This window comes from Halyomorpha halys, unplaced genomic scaffold, assembly GCF_000696795.3.
Source record: "Halyomorpha halys isolate HHAL.00 unplaced genomic scaffold, Hhal_1.1 Scaffold1125.1, whole genome shotgun sequence".
NCBI lineage: Eukaryota > Metazoa > Arthropoda > Insecta > Hemiptera > Pentatomidae > Halyomorpha > Halyomorpha halys.
Window position 1 is genome coordinate 643,284 of NW_027113995.1, and position 18,373 is coordinate 661,656.

General features: G+C 32.6%; 1 protein-coding gene across 3 annotated transcripts; it reads left to right on the plus strand.

Annotated features, from left to right (window-relative positions):
• Positions 1 to 1,224: 1,224 nt before the first annotated feature.
• On the plus strand, positions 1,225 to 18,360 carry LOC106688408 (uncharacterized). Of its 3 annotated transcripts, none has more exons than XM_067051253.1 (7): positions 1,225 to 1,310; positions 5,105 to 5,621; positions 6,971 to 7,142; positions 12,892 to 12,972; positions 13,116 to 13,231; positions 17,331 to 17,418; positions 18,321 to 18,360. In XM_067051253.1, the coding sequence occupies exons 2-7, from the start codon at positions 5,275 to 5,277 to the stop codon at positions 18,345 to 18,347; spliced, it is 831 nt and encodes a 276-aa protein (XP_066907354.1). In that variant the 5' UTR covers positions 1,225 to 1,310; positions 5,105 to 5,274; the 3' UTR covers positions 18,348 to 18,360. The 3 variants fall into 3 exon arrangements, with proteins under 3 accessions (XP_066907354.1, XP_066907355.1, XP_014288332.1); XM_067051254.1 differs by lacking the exon at positions 1,225 to 1,310 and adding an exon at positions 3,635 to 3,729; XM_014432846.2 differs by lacking the exon at positions 1,225 to 1,310 and adding an exon at positions 3,983 to 4,347.
• The last annotated feature ends 13 nt before the right edge of the window (positions 18,361 to 18,373 follow it).

Genomic DNA, 18,373 nt, shown 5'->3' on the forward strand with positions numbered 1-18,373 from the left:
ATGAAAACTACTACACTTGAGAAGATATATAAGTGTAATGAACTGCTTTACAGTACGTTAAACTAGCTTTAATTTGAGAGCTAGCAGACATTTGTACATCTCATTCCTCCTGAGATAGTTTTTCATAAATATAAATATTTTGTCAGAACAACTAAAAATCAACATTTTGTCAAATATTATAAAAACTACTACCCTTGAAGCTAAAACTCCTACTACTGAACCTATACATTATAGTACATTTGACTGAGCTTGGTTTGACAAAATCAAACATTTTTTCCGAACTACTAAAATCAGCGTTTTATGAATTTATAATTTCAAATATGAAAACTGCTACTCCTACTAAGATAATCGTTATAAACTGCTTTATAGTATATGCAACTAGGTTTAATATGATCGCTAATAGACATATGTACCTCTAGTTCATGAGTGTAGTTTTACCCAAAATTAATTAAAAAATAACTGATTTTTCGTTATGAAATGTTGCTATTGAAAAAATTGTATCTCACGAATTATTGAACATAAATAGCTCTATTAGAACTCATATTTTAGCAAATTTACTTTACATAAATGATGTTCCCTAGTGTTGTAAGTAGTTTTAAAGATATGGAGCTCAGAAAGAACAATTAATTTTGTTTACCGTTTTGAAACAGCTGCCATTTTTTATTCCTCCTGACTATACTGGCAGACTGATAAATTTTTACTAGTAATTTTACAAAGTTTTCATTAAAGTAATAAAAAATTCGGTTTATAGCACTGGTGGAGCGACTGAGCAGGGCGCCACAAATTGAAGATAAAAATAAAAGTCATGGTAATATTTTATTAATGATGAAAATTACAATAAGCCAGCTGGAAATTCGAAATTTATCGTCAGGGAGTGACAGCGTTAAGGTATAAAACTTGCTAACATGAGAAACTAGACTGCCATCCGATTAGGGAGGTTGAAAGGGCGCGCCTGTCCAAGGGATAGCTCAAGCCCTATCCAAAATGTTTGATGACTAGTGTATCAATTCGTTTACAATTAGAAGAAGCTCGACTGATTTGGGTCCGTCACTTATATATATATATATATGTATAATATATATTTATATATATGTATATAAAGTTGTAATGTATGTTTTAGTTGGACATATTAATACTGTACAGTCAATGTTTATGTTTTTCATTCATATTCCAGCGTAGAATGTTTACTAACTTGGCAATATTGTCGTGGTCGACTAATCCTCGCGACTATTTGTGTTGACACTGATAAGACATTTAGTTTTAGGTGGTGGTGGTGTCCCTAATGTTGAACTAGATGATTGCTCCTACTGGTATGTCGTTCATGATCATATTGAATTTAATTAATTACTAATCAGACAGTGTTGAGACTGGTTCGGGAGCATTTTAAATATTTCAGTGACGACTGAGAGAAAAGTACTATGAACAACGATATGTCGTCGTTCACATTAAAAGTCTGAAAATACGAGAAAGTTGTGAATTTCTATATGGCCTCATTTCTTCATCCTTCACCTCTGCTCTAAAAAACTTAAAGAATTTTGTTTATAAATTAACAAGTCGAGATAAAAATATTTTTTATCCTGCCTTTTTTGAATGGTAATGATCTCATTACCCATTTGTATTTAACCACTTCTGATTTTTTTTTTGTTTCTTTAATTTTCCTTAATTCAAATAACGGTGGTACCTATTTCTTCTTTAGTCCGGTTAAGCATCACTCGTTGTTCGAGCTCATCAGACAATGTCGACCAGGAATAATTTTAAATTTTCCGGCATATATTATTGAAGGTTCAATTATTTCTCTTCTATTTTATTTTACCAGATGATCTTTTTGGGAGCTATCAGAAATAAAATCAAGCATAATAGACAAGCTGCCGTCAGCTGGTACCGAGCCCGAAGCAAAACAATCCTGTGGGCCCCCTTTCATTATATATTTGATGTGCCTTATTTTTCAATAACGTCAATTTGTGGATTAAGGTATTATAAAAAAGAAACTTACTACTACACTATAGTAACTAAGCACAGGTTTCATAATCACTAGTAAAGCTTGAACCATTTTTTTATTTACATTTTTAACTTTTTTTCTGCGAAACTGTGATGAATAATCGAGACAAAATTCAATGTTCGTTCATTCTCACCTTAACTCAATAGAAAGGGATGTCGTTAAAGATAGAGAGTAGAGGTGTCATCGCCTTCTCCTACCACAATTTCAGAAACCCGAAAAGTTTGGAATGTTGAGATCTGAGAACCTACTTCAAACTACGGAAATCGTGGTAAAACATTACTGTATGGTATTTAACCCACAGTTGCTCATGAACGCAATTTAGAGAGGTGATTTTTCAAAAATGGTTAGGAAAAGGGCTAAATTCAGGGAATACTTTCCAGGCCTTATGTCAACATTGTTGGAAAATTTTGAAATGTCCTGCTTTCTCCTCTCCCCCCACAATAAGTCACCCTTTCAATAGGTAAAACATTCTTTCATCTTTAAACTATTAATAACATTCATAAATTTATGAATTAGTCCACGCTATCATTAAATTTAAACAAATATATGTAATATTATATATTTATAGTTTGAAATGATTTTTTTATTTGCATGTATGCGATTAACAATGATTTTGACTGTAGACATTTATTTAAACTGCTCATATGTGTTAGGGAAATCCCCCCCCCTTGCATCAAGAAGCCCAAGTCACAGGGATTTTGACGTATGTGGCGTAAATAAGTAAATTTTCTGATTCCTAGGGGGACCAATACCCTTATATTAGCGCGACCAAAAATCATCACATAACCCTTATTTGTCCTCATAAATTATCTAAATCTTCATGTAAACTTACTTCTTCAAATTTTAACACCCTTATATTATATAAATTACTGAGATATGGTATTACAATAAAAAATTACATTATTAAATTTGATAATTTAATACTTAGTTTGAGTTTACAATTTTAAATTAAATTTTTAATCGACAACATGTTGTAAGCATTTGCCACATTTCTTCACCGCTATTGGTGCTAGTATGTATATTTTAAACATTCGAATTTAATTTTTTTTTTAGTCGTTATTTTGGGAGATGCAATTTCCCCTTTCCCTCCTCCTGTGGATCTATTACTGGTTTCAACATGAGTTGAATAATGATAAAAAATCTTGTTGGAACAACCCGAATATATACCTTGCCCTTTCACAGGTTTTTATTTATTAAAAGAATCGACTGTGCCTTAATTTTTATTACTCTAGTAATTATTTATTATATATTATGTTAATTTATTTATTATTAAAATTATTGTAATTTTATTTCATACAGTTATCATTTTATGACATATACTTTGATTTTGTCACTCTCGACCCGCATCACACTATTGCTCCCAAAACGGGTTCCGGGATGCTGCTCAAATATCTTCAATGTCGTTCCAAGTTCATTGCATTGCTAATTCTGCTGTAAAAGCAGTTATTAGTTTAAAAAATGTTTTTATTGAGAGCCTGGAAGAAATAAAAAAAAATGCTAGCAGGTACAAAAACGACCACTAAGTAACCATAATCTCTCTCATGGCAAATCTAAAAATCAAGGGTTTATTCTGGGTTCAACTGTTCACCATTATTGAAAATGAAAATCACTGCTCTGAGTAATAACTTAATCCATTTTTTTTTTTAGGAAGCACAAGGTACTCTGAGGAAAAAATGGTCGTTCGTTGCTGAGCTACTTTAATTTTTAATTATTTCCTCACATGATAATATGTATGTCCTAAAATATCCAGATTTTTATTTCTTCTTTTTTATATAATTGTTTATATATATTATACTATTTCATTAATATTTCCATGAAATAATAATAGAAAACAAATTATAACTATAAAAAGTTGGGGCTTCTTGTGCCTCGGGACCCAGGGCTAGTTGCCTACTTTTTCCTTCCTCTTGCCCTTTCCCCCCTACGCCCCTTGATTGGATTACACTTGACAAATCCTCCTTAAAAGAAGCTTAATTTAACCGAAATATCGAAATAAATCGATTTCATGTGATCAACACGTCTCGATTGCTGGAAAGTCAGTTAAGGAGGGATCGTGTACTGTTATCGAGCATAGGTTCGATAGTATTACCTTTACTATTATTTACGTTTTTATTGTCAATTACTCATTATGTCTTTTTGTTGCATTTATTTAGTATATGAGGTGCTTTTCATTTAAACCCCACTGCTGGGGAAGGCTATTAACCTTACCACTTTAAAATCCTCATTCATATAGTTAGCACTAGGTAGCAGCGTTTAATCGTAGCCCATTTCCCCCCTTTTCCTCACTAGAGGAGACTGCATTTCCTAGCGTACTCATCTCTTGGCATGACTTCGTTCAGTTCCGAATGGTAATTTTGATCCTTTACCTGCTAACCTCCCTTTACTGTTTTCATTTTAATTTAGGTTTGTTATTGTTTTGTTTTTTTACATTCATGCTATTTTACTGTTTTCTTCTGATTCATATCGTTAAACCTCCACACCACTTCATTTGCAGGTTACATGCAATATATATAATTTCAACTTTGTAAATGTTTATTTATTCTATTGTATTTTTGTCATGTTCCTCTATTTTTAACTTCCCTTAGTATAATTATTCTCGTATTTTATTTTAAAATCGCTGAAGAAAACAACCTAGGCAACTTTTAAGAAGTATAAAATAATTTATTTCTAACACCGCTACCCATTTCCAACTCCCAAATTTGATCTGTGGTCAAAAATATCTCCATGATTATTTCATTTATCCCCTGATTTCATTAACAAATACCTCTAGGTAGTGTACTATAGATATTAAGTTATTGTTAATAGATGTAACTCATATTGTATGTTCTTTTTTCTGATGTTACTTAGGGTATTTTTAATCACATTCAGAACTAATTTCACTGCATTGTCATTAAAGTAATTTAATTACATGAGAATAAAATAACTAGTGAGATGGTTATAAGCACTGTTTATAGATTTAAGCAAATCAAATTATGCTTTTTTAAAGCATAGTTAATTTACTTTTATGCAGTTCACTATGTACTTTACTATTGAACAATTAATAGTAAATTAGATTTTTATCTGTACAAACCTAGAATAGAAGTTTATGTTAATATTTTGTTTTAGGATTACTAAGAAGATGATAGTTCAAATACCTACTACTTGTTACATTTGGTATTTATCTTCATGTTTTGACAAGTTGTAATAACATTGTTTATGTTATTAATATGACTGTGAATATACTTTTAAAGTTATCGTTAAACTTTCAACATTAGATTCAGTTTATTTCGAAAACAATGGAGGAAGTGGAAATTGATTTAGATGAATTAGAAAAGGAAAAAGCTAATAATTACTTCAATTTTGCATTTGAAATGTTTCGTGACGTGGAACCAGGCTTCCTAGAATCAAAATGTATACAATTTGCCTTTGATCAAGAAGGATTCAATAATTTTCTTGTTGAAACAATGCTTCAATATAAGTATCCCAAGCAACAACCATGTTCTTCACATACTTCAGTTGAAAAGAATAATGCTTTTAGTGTGGAAACGTTTGTAAAAAAATATCCTGATCCTCAAAAATATTTTCTGGAGTCTAATAATGGCTTAGAATTCATTCCTCACTCGATATCGTTTCTTCTAGACAGGTATAATAATAATATTTTTAACTTTATATTTTATTACACCACTCATTTCTATTATTATTTAAGGAGTTTCCCTTATCCCTGGTATTAGCTGGAAATAGCATCTACCCGGACCTAGATAAAGGGTGAGGCTTGAAAAAATTCAATCTTTGATATTTATAAATTTTCTAACCATGCCTGCAGTCTTGAGCAATACTGTTTTCTGCATCTGTTCCAAGATGTTTAAAGAAAAGTTCAAGTCCTTAATGCTGACCTAAGCCTTGTCAGGAATCAGACCATTTGCAGAAAATGACAATGGTAAAATTATGACTTTTTCTTGTAAGCTTATACAGTTGCTTTAATTCTTCTCCCCCATCCTGATATTTTCTATCAGGATATATATTTATGTATTCTAATTTTTTTGGTAACTACCTTGTGAAGATTGTCTTTCTTGAAAATTATCAAAATGAACCCCAGTAACTGGCTGCCCCTACAATGATTGATACCTTAACTAGTTGGCTAGCCTCTAACTGAGAGAAACCTAGGATCGGAGTTTATCCTGGTTAAAATTTCCTCCCTGATAAGCATGAGAACTACCTCCATTCTCTCTTTTTTACATTAAAATGTATTAATAAAACATTAACAAATAATTACCCCTTCAGGGATTTTATTTAGTAAAAAATATATATACTTTACTAATTCTTTAATAATTCTTTTTCCTCTCAAATTTAAAAAGAACTCAGTTAATAAACAATATAGGGCTTCCAGTCATAAAAATCATATGGGATCCCTTGATGTTAAAGAGTCAGTGTTGCCTCTAAAGTAAAAAAAAGTCTCGAGACTATACTCACTTTTATTCCTAATGCTTGATTTATTTTCATATCATTTTTTAGATTTTGGTAATTATCCAGAGAAGTGATCCACTACACCCCAATAAACAGCTGATTAGTAGTCAATATGACTTGCAGGATGATATTAGTGTATTTCCTTTTTTTTTTTTCTTCGAATAACCCTTTTAGAGGGTACAATAAATCAACTTTGGTCATGCTTCCTTCGAGCCCACACCTCCTTCATCCTTTGAGAGTGCCACTCCTTCTCCTCCTGAGTCCATTTCCTTCCACATGCTGATTTTATCCTTTCCTAAAATTCTTTCCTTTTTATCATAATATTACATGGTTTTTAACATAAATGATATTTCAGTTTATGGTTTGCATTTTAAAAATTTGTTTTATAATCTGCAGCAAATTCAGACTTTTATGCATCACATTAAAAAGTGATTCCTACTAACTTTTGTTATTAAAATTTTTTGGTGGAATTAAATTAGATTTAATGTTACAGATGTTTATTTTATTCGATTACTAATCTTGTTGTAGATTCAAATTTATTGCTGTAAGTGAAATAAGATCAGTTTTGAGAAAGAACAATTTTAAACTATTTTCATCACATGAAGAATTACAAAAAGCTAAAAAGTCAAGGAAAACTCCAAGACACCAAAATGAAATTTTGAAACCGATTGGCGAACCACCATCTGTATTCTATGATGAGGTACTATTATTAATTATTAGGTCACTTAGGATTATTTATAATAAAAAAAATGGCTGATTTATGTGATAATTTATATGATCATTACTAAATTTGAATCAGATAACTTAATTGTATGTGGGATAAATATTTTTCCTTTGTTAGAAGATAATGTGTCAGAACATTAGTGTGAATGATACTTTATTACTAAGAATTGGACTTTTTGTGATGAAAAAGTCAAAATATTTAATCTAAAATGGTTCAAAAAATTGAAAATTCAATTTAAAAATTCTTGAAAACAAACTAGGGAGGAGGAGGAACTTAAAACATTTGCGAGCAGCTGCTTAACTGTTTTGAGTTGCTAATACACAGCATACTGATCAGTCCATTAGACAATATTAAAAGACAATTATCTGAGAATTGTCTAATACATCTTTGTATTTATTTTTTCCCTTCTTCTTTTTTTCCTTTTTCCTCTTCGACTCATAAAGTTGACATTACCCATATAAGGTTTAATATAAATGGTAATGTAGGATTCCCAATGAGTCCAGAACATTAGTTTCTGCCATGCTTTGAAACTGATCCCTCTCAATACAATACCCAGCCCCTCCAAAAATCTACTTGTTGTATGGGGAATGGTTCCTCTACTTCTGAACCAAAGCCCTTTCACCGAAAATTGTCTTTCACCAAATACCTCTGTATATTTTTCTGTTGGTAAGGAATACACTTTGAATATGTGGCATCTTTCTCTGCCTGTATCTGGACACTCTGATTCTGATTCTTCGTCTTGAATCTTATTGTGAGATCCACTATTAACGCTTAATGAAGTTGCACTATACAATAGAATGTCTACAAATCTTGTAGAATCCTCTGTATCAACAGACTAAACCCGCAAATAGACTATAAAATCGGAGAATATCAGGGAGGCTTCAGAAAGGGAAGATCCAAAGCCTAAAATTATTGATAAAACACTACAAGACAAAACCCCCCAAAAACCTCTTCATCTTGTTTGTTGACTTTAAGAAAGCGTTCAATTTGGTGGATAGAAAGACACTACTGGAAATACAAGAATACAGAGTAGACCAGAAGACTAGGAAACTAATACTAATGGACACTGAATCCAAGGTAAAATTCAGGAACCAGCAGCAAACCTTTCCAAATAAAAACGGGACTCAGACAAGGAGAAGGCCTCTCCCCAACACTGTTCAACGTGGTACTGGATTATCATGAAAGTTTATGTATAAGATCATGAAAGAGCTTTGGAGAACCAATAATACAGGTGTGACAATAGGGACCAAGAACAACCACATCAAAGTAAGGTGCCTTGCTTACACAGACGACCTTGCCCTTTTGGCAGAAACGGAAGAAGAGGCAATCGACCAAAGAAGAACACTGACAGAAATAGCCTAAAAAACAGGTCTACAAATCTCTTATGAAAAAAAATAACAAAGAGAATTAATGACCACAGATTCAGACTTCAAAAAGAAAACAGTAGAAACCAAATATGGATCAATAAAAGTAACAAACAAATTTAAGTAGATTTAACAGATTTCGCACTGTGTCAGATCTGGATAAAGAGATGTTATTAAAAATAACAGGGGGACAGAAGCTGCGGCAGAGGGTGAAAGTCACATGGGTGCATTTTGATTCTTTTACTTTTATCCACTATTAATTGCATCATTGCTCAATCTGGGTGAGGTATGTTTGGAGATTGGATAAGGCTGTTACAGGATCAGGATGGGAGGATAGAATGGCTGCATCTCAAAAAATGTTGCCAGGAATTTATCGGGAGTGATGGGAATGTCAGCAGTGAAGAGGATGTATCCTACCTTTATTAGATAGATATTCGAGTACTCAGAACCACTGCGAACTCGAAAGGAGTGATTTGAGAGGCAAGAGCAGAGGATAAGGTATAAGGCTTGAGGTACTAGGAACCTTTGCTTGAAAAGAAATCTGGCATGCCGTACCCAGTCAAAAGCTTGTGATATGTCCAGAAAGGCACCCAGGCAGTATTGTTTCTTTTCAAGAGCTGAAGAGATATAGTTGACGACTCTGAGGCCTTGTTGAACTGTGAAGTGCTTAGGGTGGAATCCAAAATGATGTGTGGGAAAACTCTGTGGTTCTACTATGAATATGATACTTTTTAGGAGGATTTTTTCAAAAATTGTTGAAAGGATTGGATGTTAGTTAATAGGTCTATAGGAAGCAGGATTATTTGGAGGTTATCCTGATTTGGAAAGAGAATTATAGTGGAGTGTTTCCACCGGATAGGAAAGTGGGTTGTTCTAAGGATACAATTGTAAAGATAGGTAAGGTTGGCTAATTCTCTTAACTAGTTTACTGTAATAGTTATATGAGCGACGATGTTCTGTATTGGCGCTTGGTTTGGATGAGGTCTTTGAGATGTAGAGATTTATATTTATATTATATTCTATTATATTTATATTATACACTACAAAGTAGATATATGAGAGAAACTTGAAAAACAAATTGCGAGTGACTGTTCAACTGCATTGAATTGCGAGTACACAGCATAATGATCAGTCAGACAATCAACAATATTAAAAGGGATGCAAGAGCATTATTTGGGACAAGTCGAATACATTTACAATACTTAGATTGATAGAGTTGACAATATGCATCTAGGGTCTAATATAATAATGGCACAGGATTCCTAGCGAGTCCAGAATAATAGTTTCCACTATGGAACAGTTTCTAAAACTGGTTCTTTTCTATACCAAATATAATCAATTTTTCTTTTCTTTGAAATATTTTTAATTAAAAAAGTGTTGAATAGTGATTCTTATATAAATGAATAAACATATACCTTATGCACAAAACTTTGTTATAAAATATGTAGGTAAAAAGAATATACAAAATAAAATAAGAATTATACTATAATTCTATAAATAATAAACCATAAAATAAAATAAATTGATAAAAATATGAAAGAGTTTAATTAAATTTACAAACCGTTTACGATCACAAGGCATGCCGTGCAAATTTAATAATATGTATATTACCAGAATTTAACAGATCAAGCAGGTGGAGCATCGTTATTCCTAATTAAATGAACACCTAATACAGGTGGCGAATCTCCTACGGAATGGAACAATCAGCCAAGAAGTAAACCATGTCTTCAATACTATGGGAATTACATAACTCACACAGATCTGATTCCTTCTCTATCTAAGGACAATAATTGAAAAACATAAGTTCCTCCCCTCAATTTTATGAACCATTGCATATCATTTAATGAGAGATCATTTGGAGTATCACTATGCAAATCTGTATTTTTTTAGTATAGCATAGATATTTGTATAAAATAAAATAAAATGAAGGGCAGGCTCACTCCAGATAAATGTCTGGATAGTTCTGAAAAATTATAGTAATCAATTCCACTATATTTTCAGAAAAAAACATAATTTCTGTAGAATAAAAACTAGCCAGAGAATTCCACTGTGCATACCACAAGTTACCTTTGCCAATAACCTCAAAAGCAACTAATTTCAGAGGACATGAGCCATAATAATTAAGAATTTCACGAACACATTTAAAAGGCAATTTAAAAATAAACAACAATAAAGGGTCTGTAGAAAACTCTAAATGAATCATATAGTTAGAGGTAGATAGAGGAAGCCTAAATATTTTTTTAATGAAGAACCTTTGAAAACTCTATCATTTCAAAAGATTAAAAACCCCATACTTGACAACCGTAACAAAGTAATGGGCCATTACAAAACACTGAGTTAAACAATTTTTATTTTTGTACTAATGGCATCGTTAGTCATAGATCTCATGCAAAACCCATCTCTCCCATGTCAGCAACTTCCTTCATTATGCCTTAGATATCACCCAGGTCTCAGAATGACTTTGTCATATACCATAATCTTAAACCTGTGAGAAAGAGCACTGAATTCACTATTTTTGCAGGGAAAAGTAACATTTTATTCATTGTGTCATCCTTGCTTTCAGTTCCTTCACTATTTCTTTAGTTTTAGTTAATGCTCAGTGATTGAAACAAACTGAGCTCCTATTAAATTTGTTTGTGTTATTCAGTTTCATACTGATTGGTTTAAAGAACATTGTTCTATTACATGCAACTTGAAATAATCTATAATGGGTATGTAGATATATATTGCCAAATATATAACTATATTAATAATTTTAAAAACAGAAAAGATTTTATTTGGGAACAAGTCAATTATTATCCACAATATAGTTATAAAATTTTATTGTTATCAAATAAGAAACTTACAAGTATATAATTTTTTGACATAATCCCCTTGCTTTACAATGCACTTGGTCCATTGTTATACAAGCTTCATGATGCCCTCATAAAAGAAGGTTTTTGGTTGAGCTGCGAGCCAGGAATGCACTGCTTCTTTTGAGGTAAATTGACGGCCCCTTAATGCCTCTTTGAGTGGACGAAACAATTGATAGTCAGAAGGGGTAAGATCGGGACTATATGGAGGATGAGCCAATACTTCAAACTTGAGTTTCTGGAGGATTTCAGCTGTGTGGGCAGCAGTATGCTTGGCAGTAAGCAGCTCACTGTAAGGTACACTATTGTTGTGCCCCTTTCCTCATAATGTTCCAGTATTGGACCTTGTGAGTCCCAAAAAACCGTAAGCATCAGTTTTCCTGCGGATGGTTGTGTCTAGAACATTTTCTTGCACGGCCAATTTGGATGTTTCCATTCCATACTCTGCTGTTTACTCTCCGGCCCGTAATGATGGATCCATGTTTCATCACCAGTAATAATCCTATTTAAGAAGTTTTCTTGTTCCTTACCATAGTGATCCAAATGTTTTTGGCAGATGTCCAAGCGCATTTGTTTATGCAACTGTGTGAGTTGTTTTAGGACCCATCTTGCACAAACTTTATGAAACCCAAGTCTGTTGTGAATGATTTTGTAGGCAGAACCGTTATTAATTTGCAGATGATGTGCCACTTCGTCAATAGTTACTCGTCTGTCTAAGATCACCATTTCACGTGAACGCTCAATGTCTTCTACTTTTGTTGTTGCTAATGGTCATCCAGCTCCTTCATCATGCGTAACACTTTTGTGACCAATTTTTGAATTTTTCAATCCATTCCTAGACACTCTGTTGTGGCAAAACACTGTTCCTGTACTGTACTGAAAGTCTTTGATGAATTTCAGCCCCTGATACCCCTCCTGACCACAAAAAATGGATCACTGAATGTTGCTCTTCTTTGGTGCAAATAGAAAGCGGAGCAGCCATGATTAACAGCACAACAGTGATAACGAAACTAACCTAGCAGCTTGAAACTTGCATGTACATAACAACAAATAAACTAAGCATGAGTCATCAATACAAAAGAGCAGTGCTACCAACATAGACAAAAATATAACTAAATTGTGGATAAATATTGACTTACCCTCGTACAAAATATAAAATAATTATTTTGCTATTATATTGTAAATTGTCCTTGATTAATTTTTGTTTTTGCTGAATACTTCGATTTAGTCTTCACTTCTGCTTTTACAATTGGTATAAATGAAAGGAACAAAGGTATAGAGCTATTTCTAATACTCTCTTCAAATATGCTAAAAACCTTTTTGTTTTAAATATTAAACTGCTATACAGATGTGCATCCATATATAGGTATGCACTTGAAGGAATACTCCTTTATTAACAATAAATCATTGTTATTGTTCGAGAAATATTTTTATTTCTGTTTTATCACCAAATATCAGAATAGCAATGTTATAACTTCTTTAAATCCTGGTTTAATTTTTTTTTTTTAGGTGAACTTCATTATAAATAAAAATAATATTTTGAAGTATCTAGAAGATAAGCGCCAGGCACGGGAAGCAGCTGTGGCTGAGGTAATATTAAGATTATTCTCTTTATCTAGTGATAATTATTTTCTGAAACCAATAATGAGAAAAATGGATTTAAAAAAAAAAAATTATTGGTAATGTGTAGGGCTGTGAATTCTTAATATTAATATGATAATTTTATTTTTAAGGCAAAAAATAATGGTACTTTGCTCTCCTGTGGCTGTTGTTTCTCTGATGATTTGCTGGCCGAGGATGTTGTTACTTGTTCAGAAGGTCATATCTTCTGCAGAGATTGCGTTAAAAAGTGAATTTTCTCATTTAATACCTCTTATTTATGTTTATTTTATTTCTTAAATTTGTAAGAATGTATGGATAGATAAGTGAATATGATTATTGTGAGGATATCATTATATTTGAGTGATTGAAAACTGTCATTTGGATCATTTGTGACTGTCCCTTTGGCTATCTATAGTTTACAAATGAATTTCAAGCCTTAATAACTATAGATTAGATATCCTTGGAATTAGTCACAAATATCTTTGAATTTACTTATAGCCTAATTTAGGATGTACAGTCAATGGAAAATTAGAACTTCATGTCCTCAAAATTTGGATTTTGTTTAACCAATTAACCATTTTCAGTTGGTTAAACAAATCACAATGTTTCATTTAATATCTCATGTATACATACAACTTGGTTCATTTATCAGTTTCATAAAATTTATAGTTGTTTTTAAATTCTGTGAAATGAGCAATGATGCTTAATAATCATTCTCAAATTGAAATGGGTAAATGTAAACATCAATTTTAGTTTTTTTTTTTAAAACAGATGTTTTTTATTTCCAAAGGTGTCCTTCAGTATTAGTCACTGTCATTCCCCCTCAACCAGTGCTAGTGGTACGTATGAGGTACCGAATGAACTTATAGTCAATGTCTAACCCATTACAAAATATAGTATACTGAAATATTTAAAAAAAAAAATTTTCTCTATAAATGTATGCGAAACTTAAGTATTGGCGAAAGCATAACTTAAAAAAAAAGAGAAAAAGGAATAAGATCTGATTCGTTTGGAATGCTGTAAAATACTGGCGTTATATTCAATCAGCTGATCTCCTCTTTCAACTGACATCGAAGTAACATCTGATTCAGGCCATAAATCCCCCCCACCAGTTTAAGAACAATATTTTTAAACTAAAACTATACAATATAATAACATAAAAAACAAAAAAAATAAAGAAAAACTATTTACAATAAAAAAAATTCCTATAAACATATCATTGTAAAAACTCACAAAATCCCCAAAGTAAGCGCTAAATACATGATTTGAACCTTAGAATAAAATAAAAGAACTCTGTGTACAACATATTAACAAGCTAAAACGAAAAAAACAAAACAATATCTTAGAAAATCAAAAGCAATCTTAAAACAAAAAACAATATTTACAAAAGTCAAAAGCAATCGTATAACAAAAAACAATAAATGGAATAAATAACTAGATTTTCTATAATATAATCTAGTGGTAACTGGCAATATGACAACACTCTAGTTTTTATATTGTTATTGACAGAAGTTTTAACTCAACAATATGGACAGTTCTCCTCTTTTTAGGTTCTTTGATACTTTCTACTGTATCAATATTGTGTTCCCTGATAACTATCACCCTGAATGGGCCCTCGTATCGCTTTTACAAATCTGTTAGTTACTTTGACTAATCTAATGGTTCTCATCTTCCATAATTTGCTGCCTCTTGTCATTGATGATGTCCTCAAGTTCCTCTATTGGTCTTCCTTCCTCCTAGCTCTCATTAGACGAAGATTCCTCCCTATTGTCTTCCTCCACCACATTCTGTTCGTCTTCCTCTCTTGGCGTCCATTCTCGTAGAAACTGTCTCAGACCAGACATTTCCCCGTTGTCTTCTTCCAAGGTGTTTAAGTAAGGTGCCCCCTCACTTCTGAACAGACATTCATGATGCCATCTAGTGGCAAAGATAAGCGATACGAAGCTTGGGGGGCCATCTTGGTCCCACAACAAAGGAGTTAGTACCAGTAAAGAAGCCATCATGGCCTGTACCCGAGAAGAAGAGGACAGAACTCTTCAATAAGATCTCTTCTCATAATGATGAGGGAGTAAAACTTAGACTCAGGCGAGAGGGGCAGCGGTGGCAGGAGGATGAGGAAAAAGAACCAAGAGGAACCCTTCTTTCATGTACATCTTCAAACAAGAATCACCATTCAAGTCTGAAGAACATCACATAAGTAAACTGCAATATTTAAACCCATTCATCTAATAAAACCAAATTGCCAACTAACATACATTGTAATCACTTTGCTCAAACTCCACAGCTAATTGTGTCAGAAAACTTTAATGAGAATAGAGGTTATTTCATTTTAAAACCATTATATCAATTTATTTAAATACAGTCCACTCCATTATTAGCAGCAAACTATCAGTAATTCCTTAATTTGAACCAGCTTACCAGTATAATAATTAATTTGGGTAATATCCCCCAATTTTTACTCCGGGGAATACCTAAATTAAACACAAGGCATTCACAGTTATGGTGAGAGATAACCAATTAGCACCCACATTTTCTTTGCCTGGTTTATATATGATTTCCATATTATACTGTCTCAATAACTCCTTCCAACGTGTAATCCTGGCCGAAGACTCCTTTAACTTTCCAACCCATTGCAGGGGCCTATGATCGGTGTGTACTTTAAACTTTCTCCCGAACACATAGGCCCTAAAGTTGTCAACAGCTCATACTGTTTCTAAGAGCTCTCGTTCCAGCGCACTGTATCTGGTCTCCATCTCTATCAGGCGCCTACTAGCGTATGCCACTGGGTGATCTCCTTCACCCTCCTTAGACAACACCGCTCCCAGCGTGTCCTCACTGGCGTCTGTAGTGATATTGAATTGCTGAGTGAACTCCGGGAATGCAAGCACCGGCTCCTGCTGTAGCTTCTCCATGCACCGCCTGCTATTGTTTTTCACCATCTGGGTTATGATCACCTTTCTGCCTTTCTTGAGTAGCTTGTTGAGTGGGATGAGGTATTCTGCCATTTCTGGCACAAATCTCCTATAATAATTCAAAGTTCCCATCAACCTCTGAACTCCTTTCACATCCCTATGCACCACCATCTTTCTTATAGTTGCTACTTTATCTGTGTCAGGTCAACTCCCTCCCTCAAAATTGTGTGTCCCAAAAACTTTATTTGTTCTTTCCCCAATAATGATTTCTCTCCCGATAGTTTGAACCCAAATTTCCTAATTCTCTGGAATACTCATGTAAATGTTGCACGTGTTCTTCTTCATCTTTACTGAATACTAAGAGATCATCCATATAAATTTGACATACAGATTCGTCAATTCCCCTCAAAAACTCATCCATCAGTGCTGGAAGGTTATGGGAGCATTTTGAGACCAAACGGCATCCTTGTAAATTCATAGTGTCCTCTCTCAAATGTGAAGCTTCTTTACTTTTTTTGGAAGAAAAAATAACCTACACCTCCGAGCTTAACATATTTTTATTAGAGAAATGTAAAAATACATAATAATGATGGGTCTTGTTTCCGAGAATCCACTTCATGAAATGCCTGAAAAATAATAATGACTGAGAGTGCAAGATTCTAAAATCCTTTGATTTTGAAGATATGTAATAGGTGTGAAGTGAAGTTACAATCACTTTGCTGGCATAAGCGAAGAGGTATAAAATAGATTTACCACTGATCCAATTATTTACATTTTTTTTATTTCTCCTTTATATGTATTTGAAACTCATTTTTGTTTATTATTAATTTTCTGCTTTATTATTTTCAGTTAGTTTTTCTTTACCTTTCAATGGGAAATCAATTAAAAACCTCTTGCCAAATTATTGATCATTGTTTGTTTGGGTGTTTAAAGTAATCTCTATTCTGTTGGTTTTATATCATTTCATCTGACCCAGACTATATTTTGGACTTCTCTTCTGTTTTATGATTATGTAGTAAAGATATATAAGGAAGACTTCTGGCTTTCTTCATTCTTGTCACTCTACCTACACTAAAATATTGAAATGTCTTTTGTGGAATCTTTCAAAACTTATTAATGAATATAAATAAAAGTATTTGTAGTAGGTGTGCAATTTTTTTAAATAAGTAGGTGTTCTGCGAACCTTAAGTTTATGTTGTGTTTCAGCTGTACATGTACTTCAAAGTTAAATGGCAATAACGGTTGGTAAAACTATGGAAGTAGGCCTACAGCTTTTTCCTGTCACATTGATTAGATCATTTGTTTTATTTTTATTGATTAGATCACCATGAAAAGCGACTAAGCCAACTTATATTAAACACCCTGAAATGTATTTTCATATGTTCTTACAGTCACGTATGAGATATTAAGGTATTATTTTTTTTTTGTATTTAGGTGCACTGAAGTATTAATGGGGGAAGGAAAAATTGATTTTCCTTGTTTAGAAGATTGTGGAGCTTTTTTCGATCAAAAAACATTGAAGGTAATTTTTAATAATTTTATTTTGATGATTTTAAAGCAATTATTAGTTTCCCTAGAAACTTTTCTACAGAAATTTTATATGCCCCTAGAAGATGCTATTTATTAAATTGAGGTGATTGTACCGTATTGGTACTTTAGCCAGCGACAATTCAATGTTTTTACTCCTAGTCTGCTGGTGCAGAAAAATGCATTTCAAAAGTGGGCTGATTGGAGGTTATAGAGCTTAGATTTTTGCTATTCAATTTTCCCAATGTTAATAGATTCGCAACTTGTATGAGAAACAAGTACTTTTGGTTTTTTTTTATGTCCCCCTTTCTGGTCATTTCATACAGTAGGTGAAAGGGGTCATCTGCAGGGTACCACACTATTCTAACCATGATGTGGAGTGAAGTTTTCATTTTGTGTGACCACAGCAGAAATAAAAGTTGACCCCCCAGATCAGATTCGAACTGGCACCGGTGCAGTTCTAGGGCTCTTGAGACCTATGCCTCAACTCATCAACAAATGGCCAATACTAAATATTAACCATTTACCACCATATAGAGTCCCAGATTTGTGGGAAAAGGTGATTAAATCTGTGCCTATGTGCTGAAAAACTGCCCCAACTATACCCTAATTATAACACTCCACTTAAATGGAAAAAAAATTAGTTAATGAGAATTTTACTAAAATATATATATATATATATATTTAATGTTGAAATACATTTTATATTATATTTATGTATGTTATATTTTATTATGTTGTATTGTAGTATATTTTGCACAAAATAAATGGTCATGGAATCAAAAAGGTTAAAGGAAATCCATAATTTTTAATAATATAATAAAATGAAAATTTCCTTTTTGAATTCCTTATTTTCTTTTAATATTTCATTTCTTATCTCTGCTACATCTTTTACAGGATGTTATGGAAAATAAGATATTTTAGAAACCGCTAAAAACTCAAAGAGAGAG

Excerpts from the sequence above, each read along its gene's own strand:
- LOC106688408 (XM_067051253.1), top strand. The coding sequence starts at position 5,275 with ATGGAGGAAGTGGAAATTGATTTAGATGAATTAGAAAAGGAAAAAGCT. Across the intron at positions 7,143-12,891 it reads CATCTGTATTCTATGATGAG|GTGAACTTCATTATAAATAA; the intron begins GTACTATTATTA and ends TTTTTTTTTTAG. Across the intron at positions 12,973-13,115 it reads GGGAAGCAGCTGTGGCTGAG|GCAAAAAATAATGGTACTTT; the intron begins GTAATATTAAGA and ends TTTATTTTTAAG.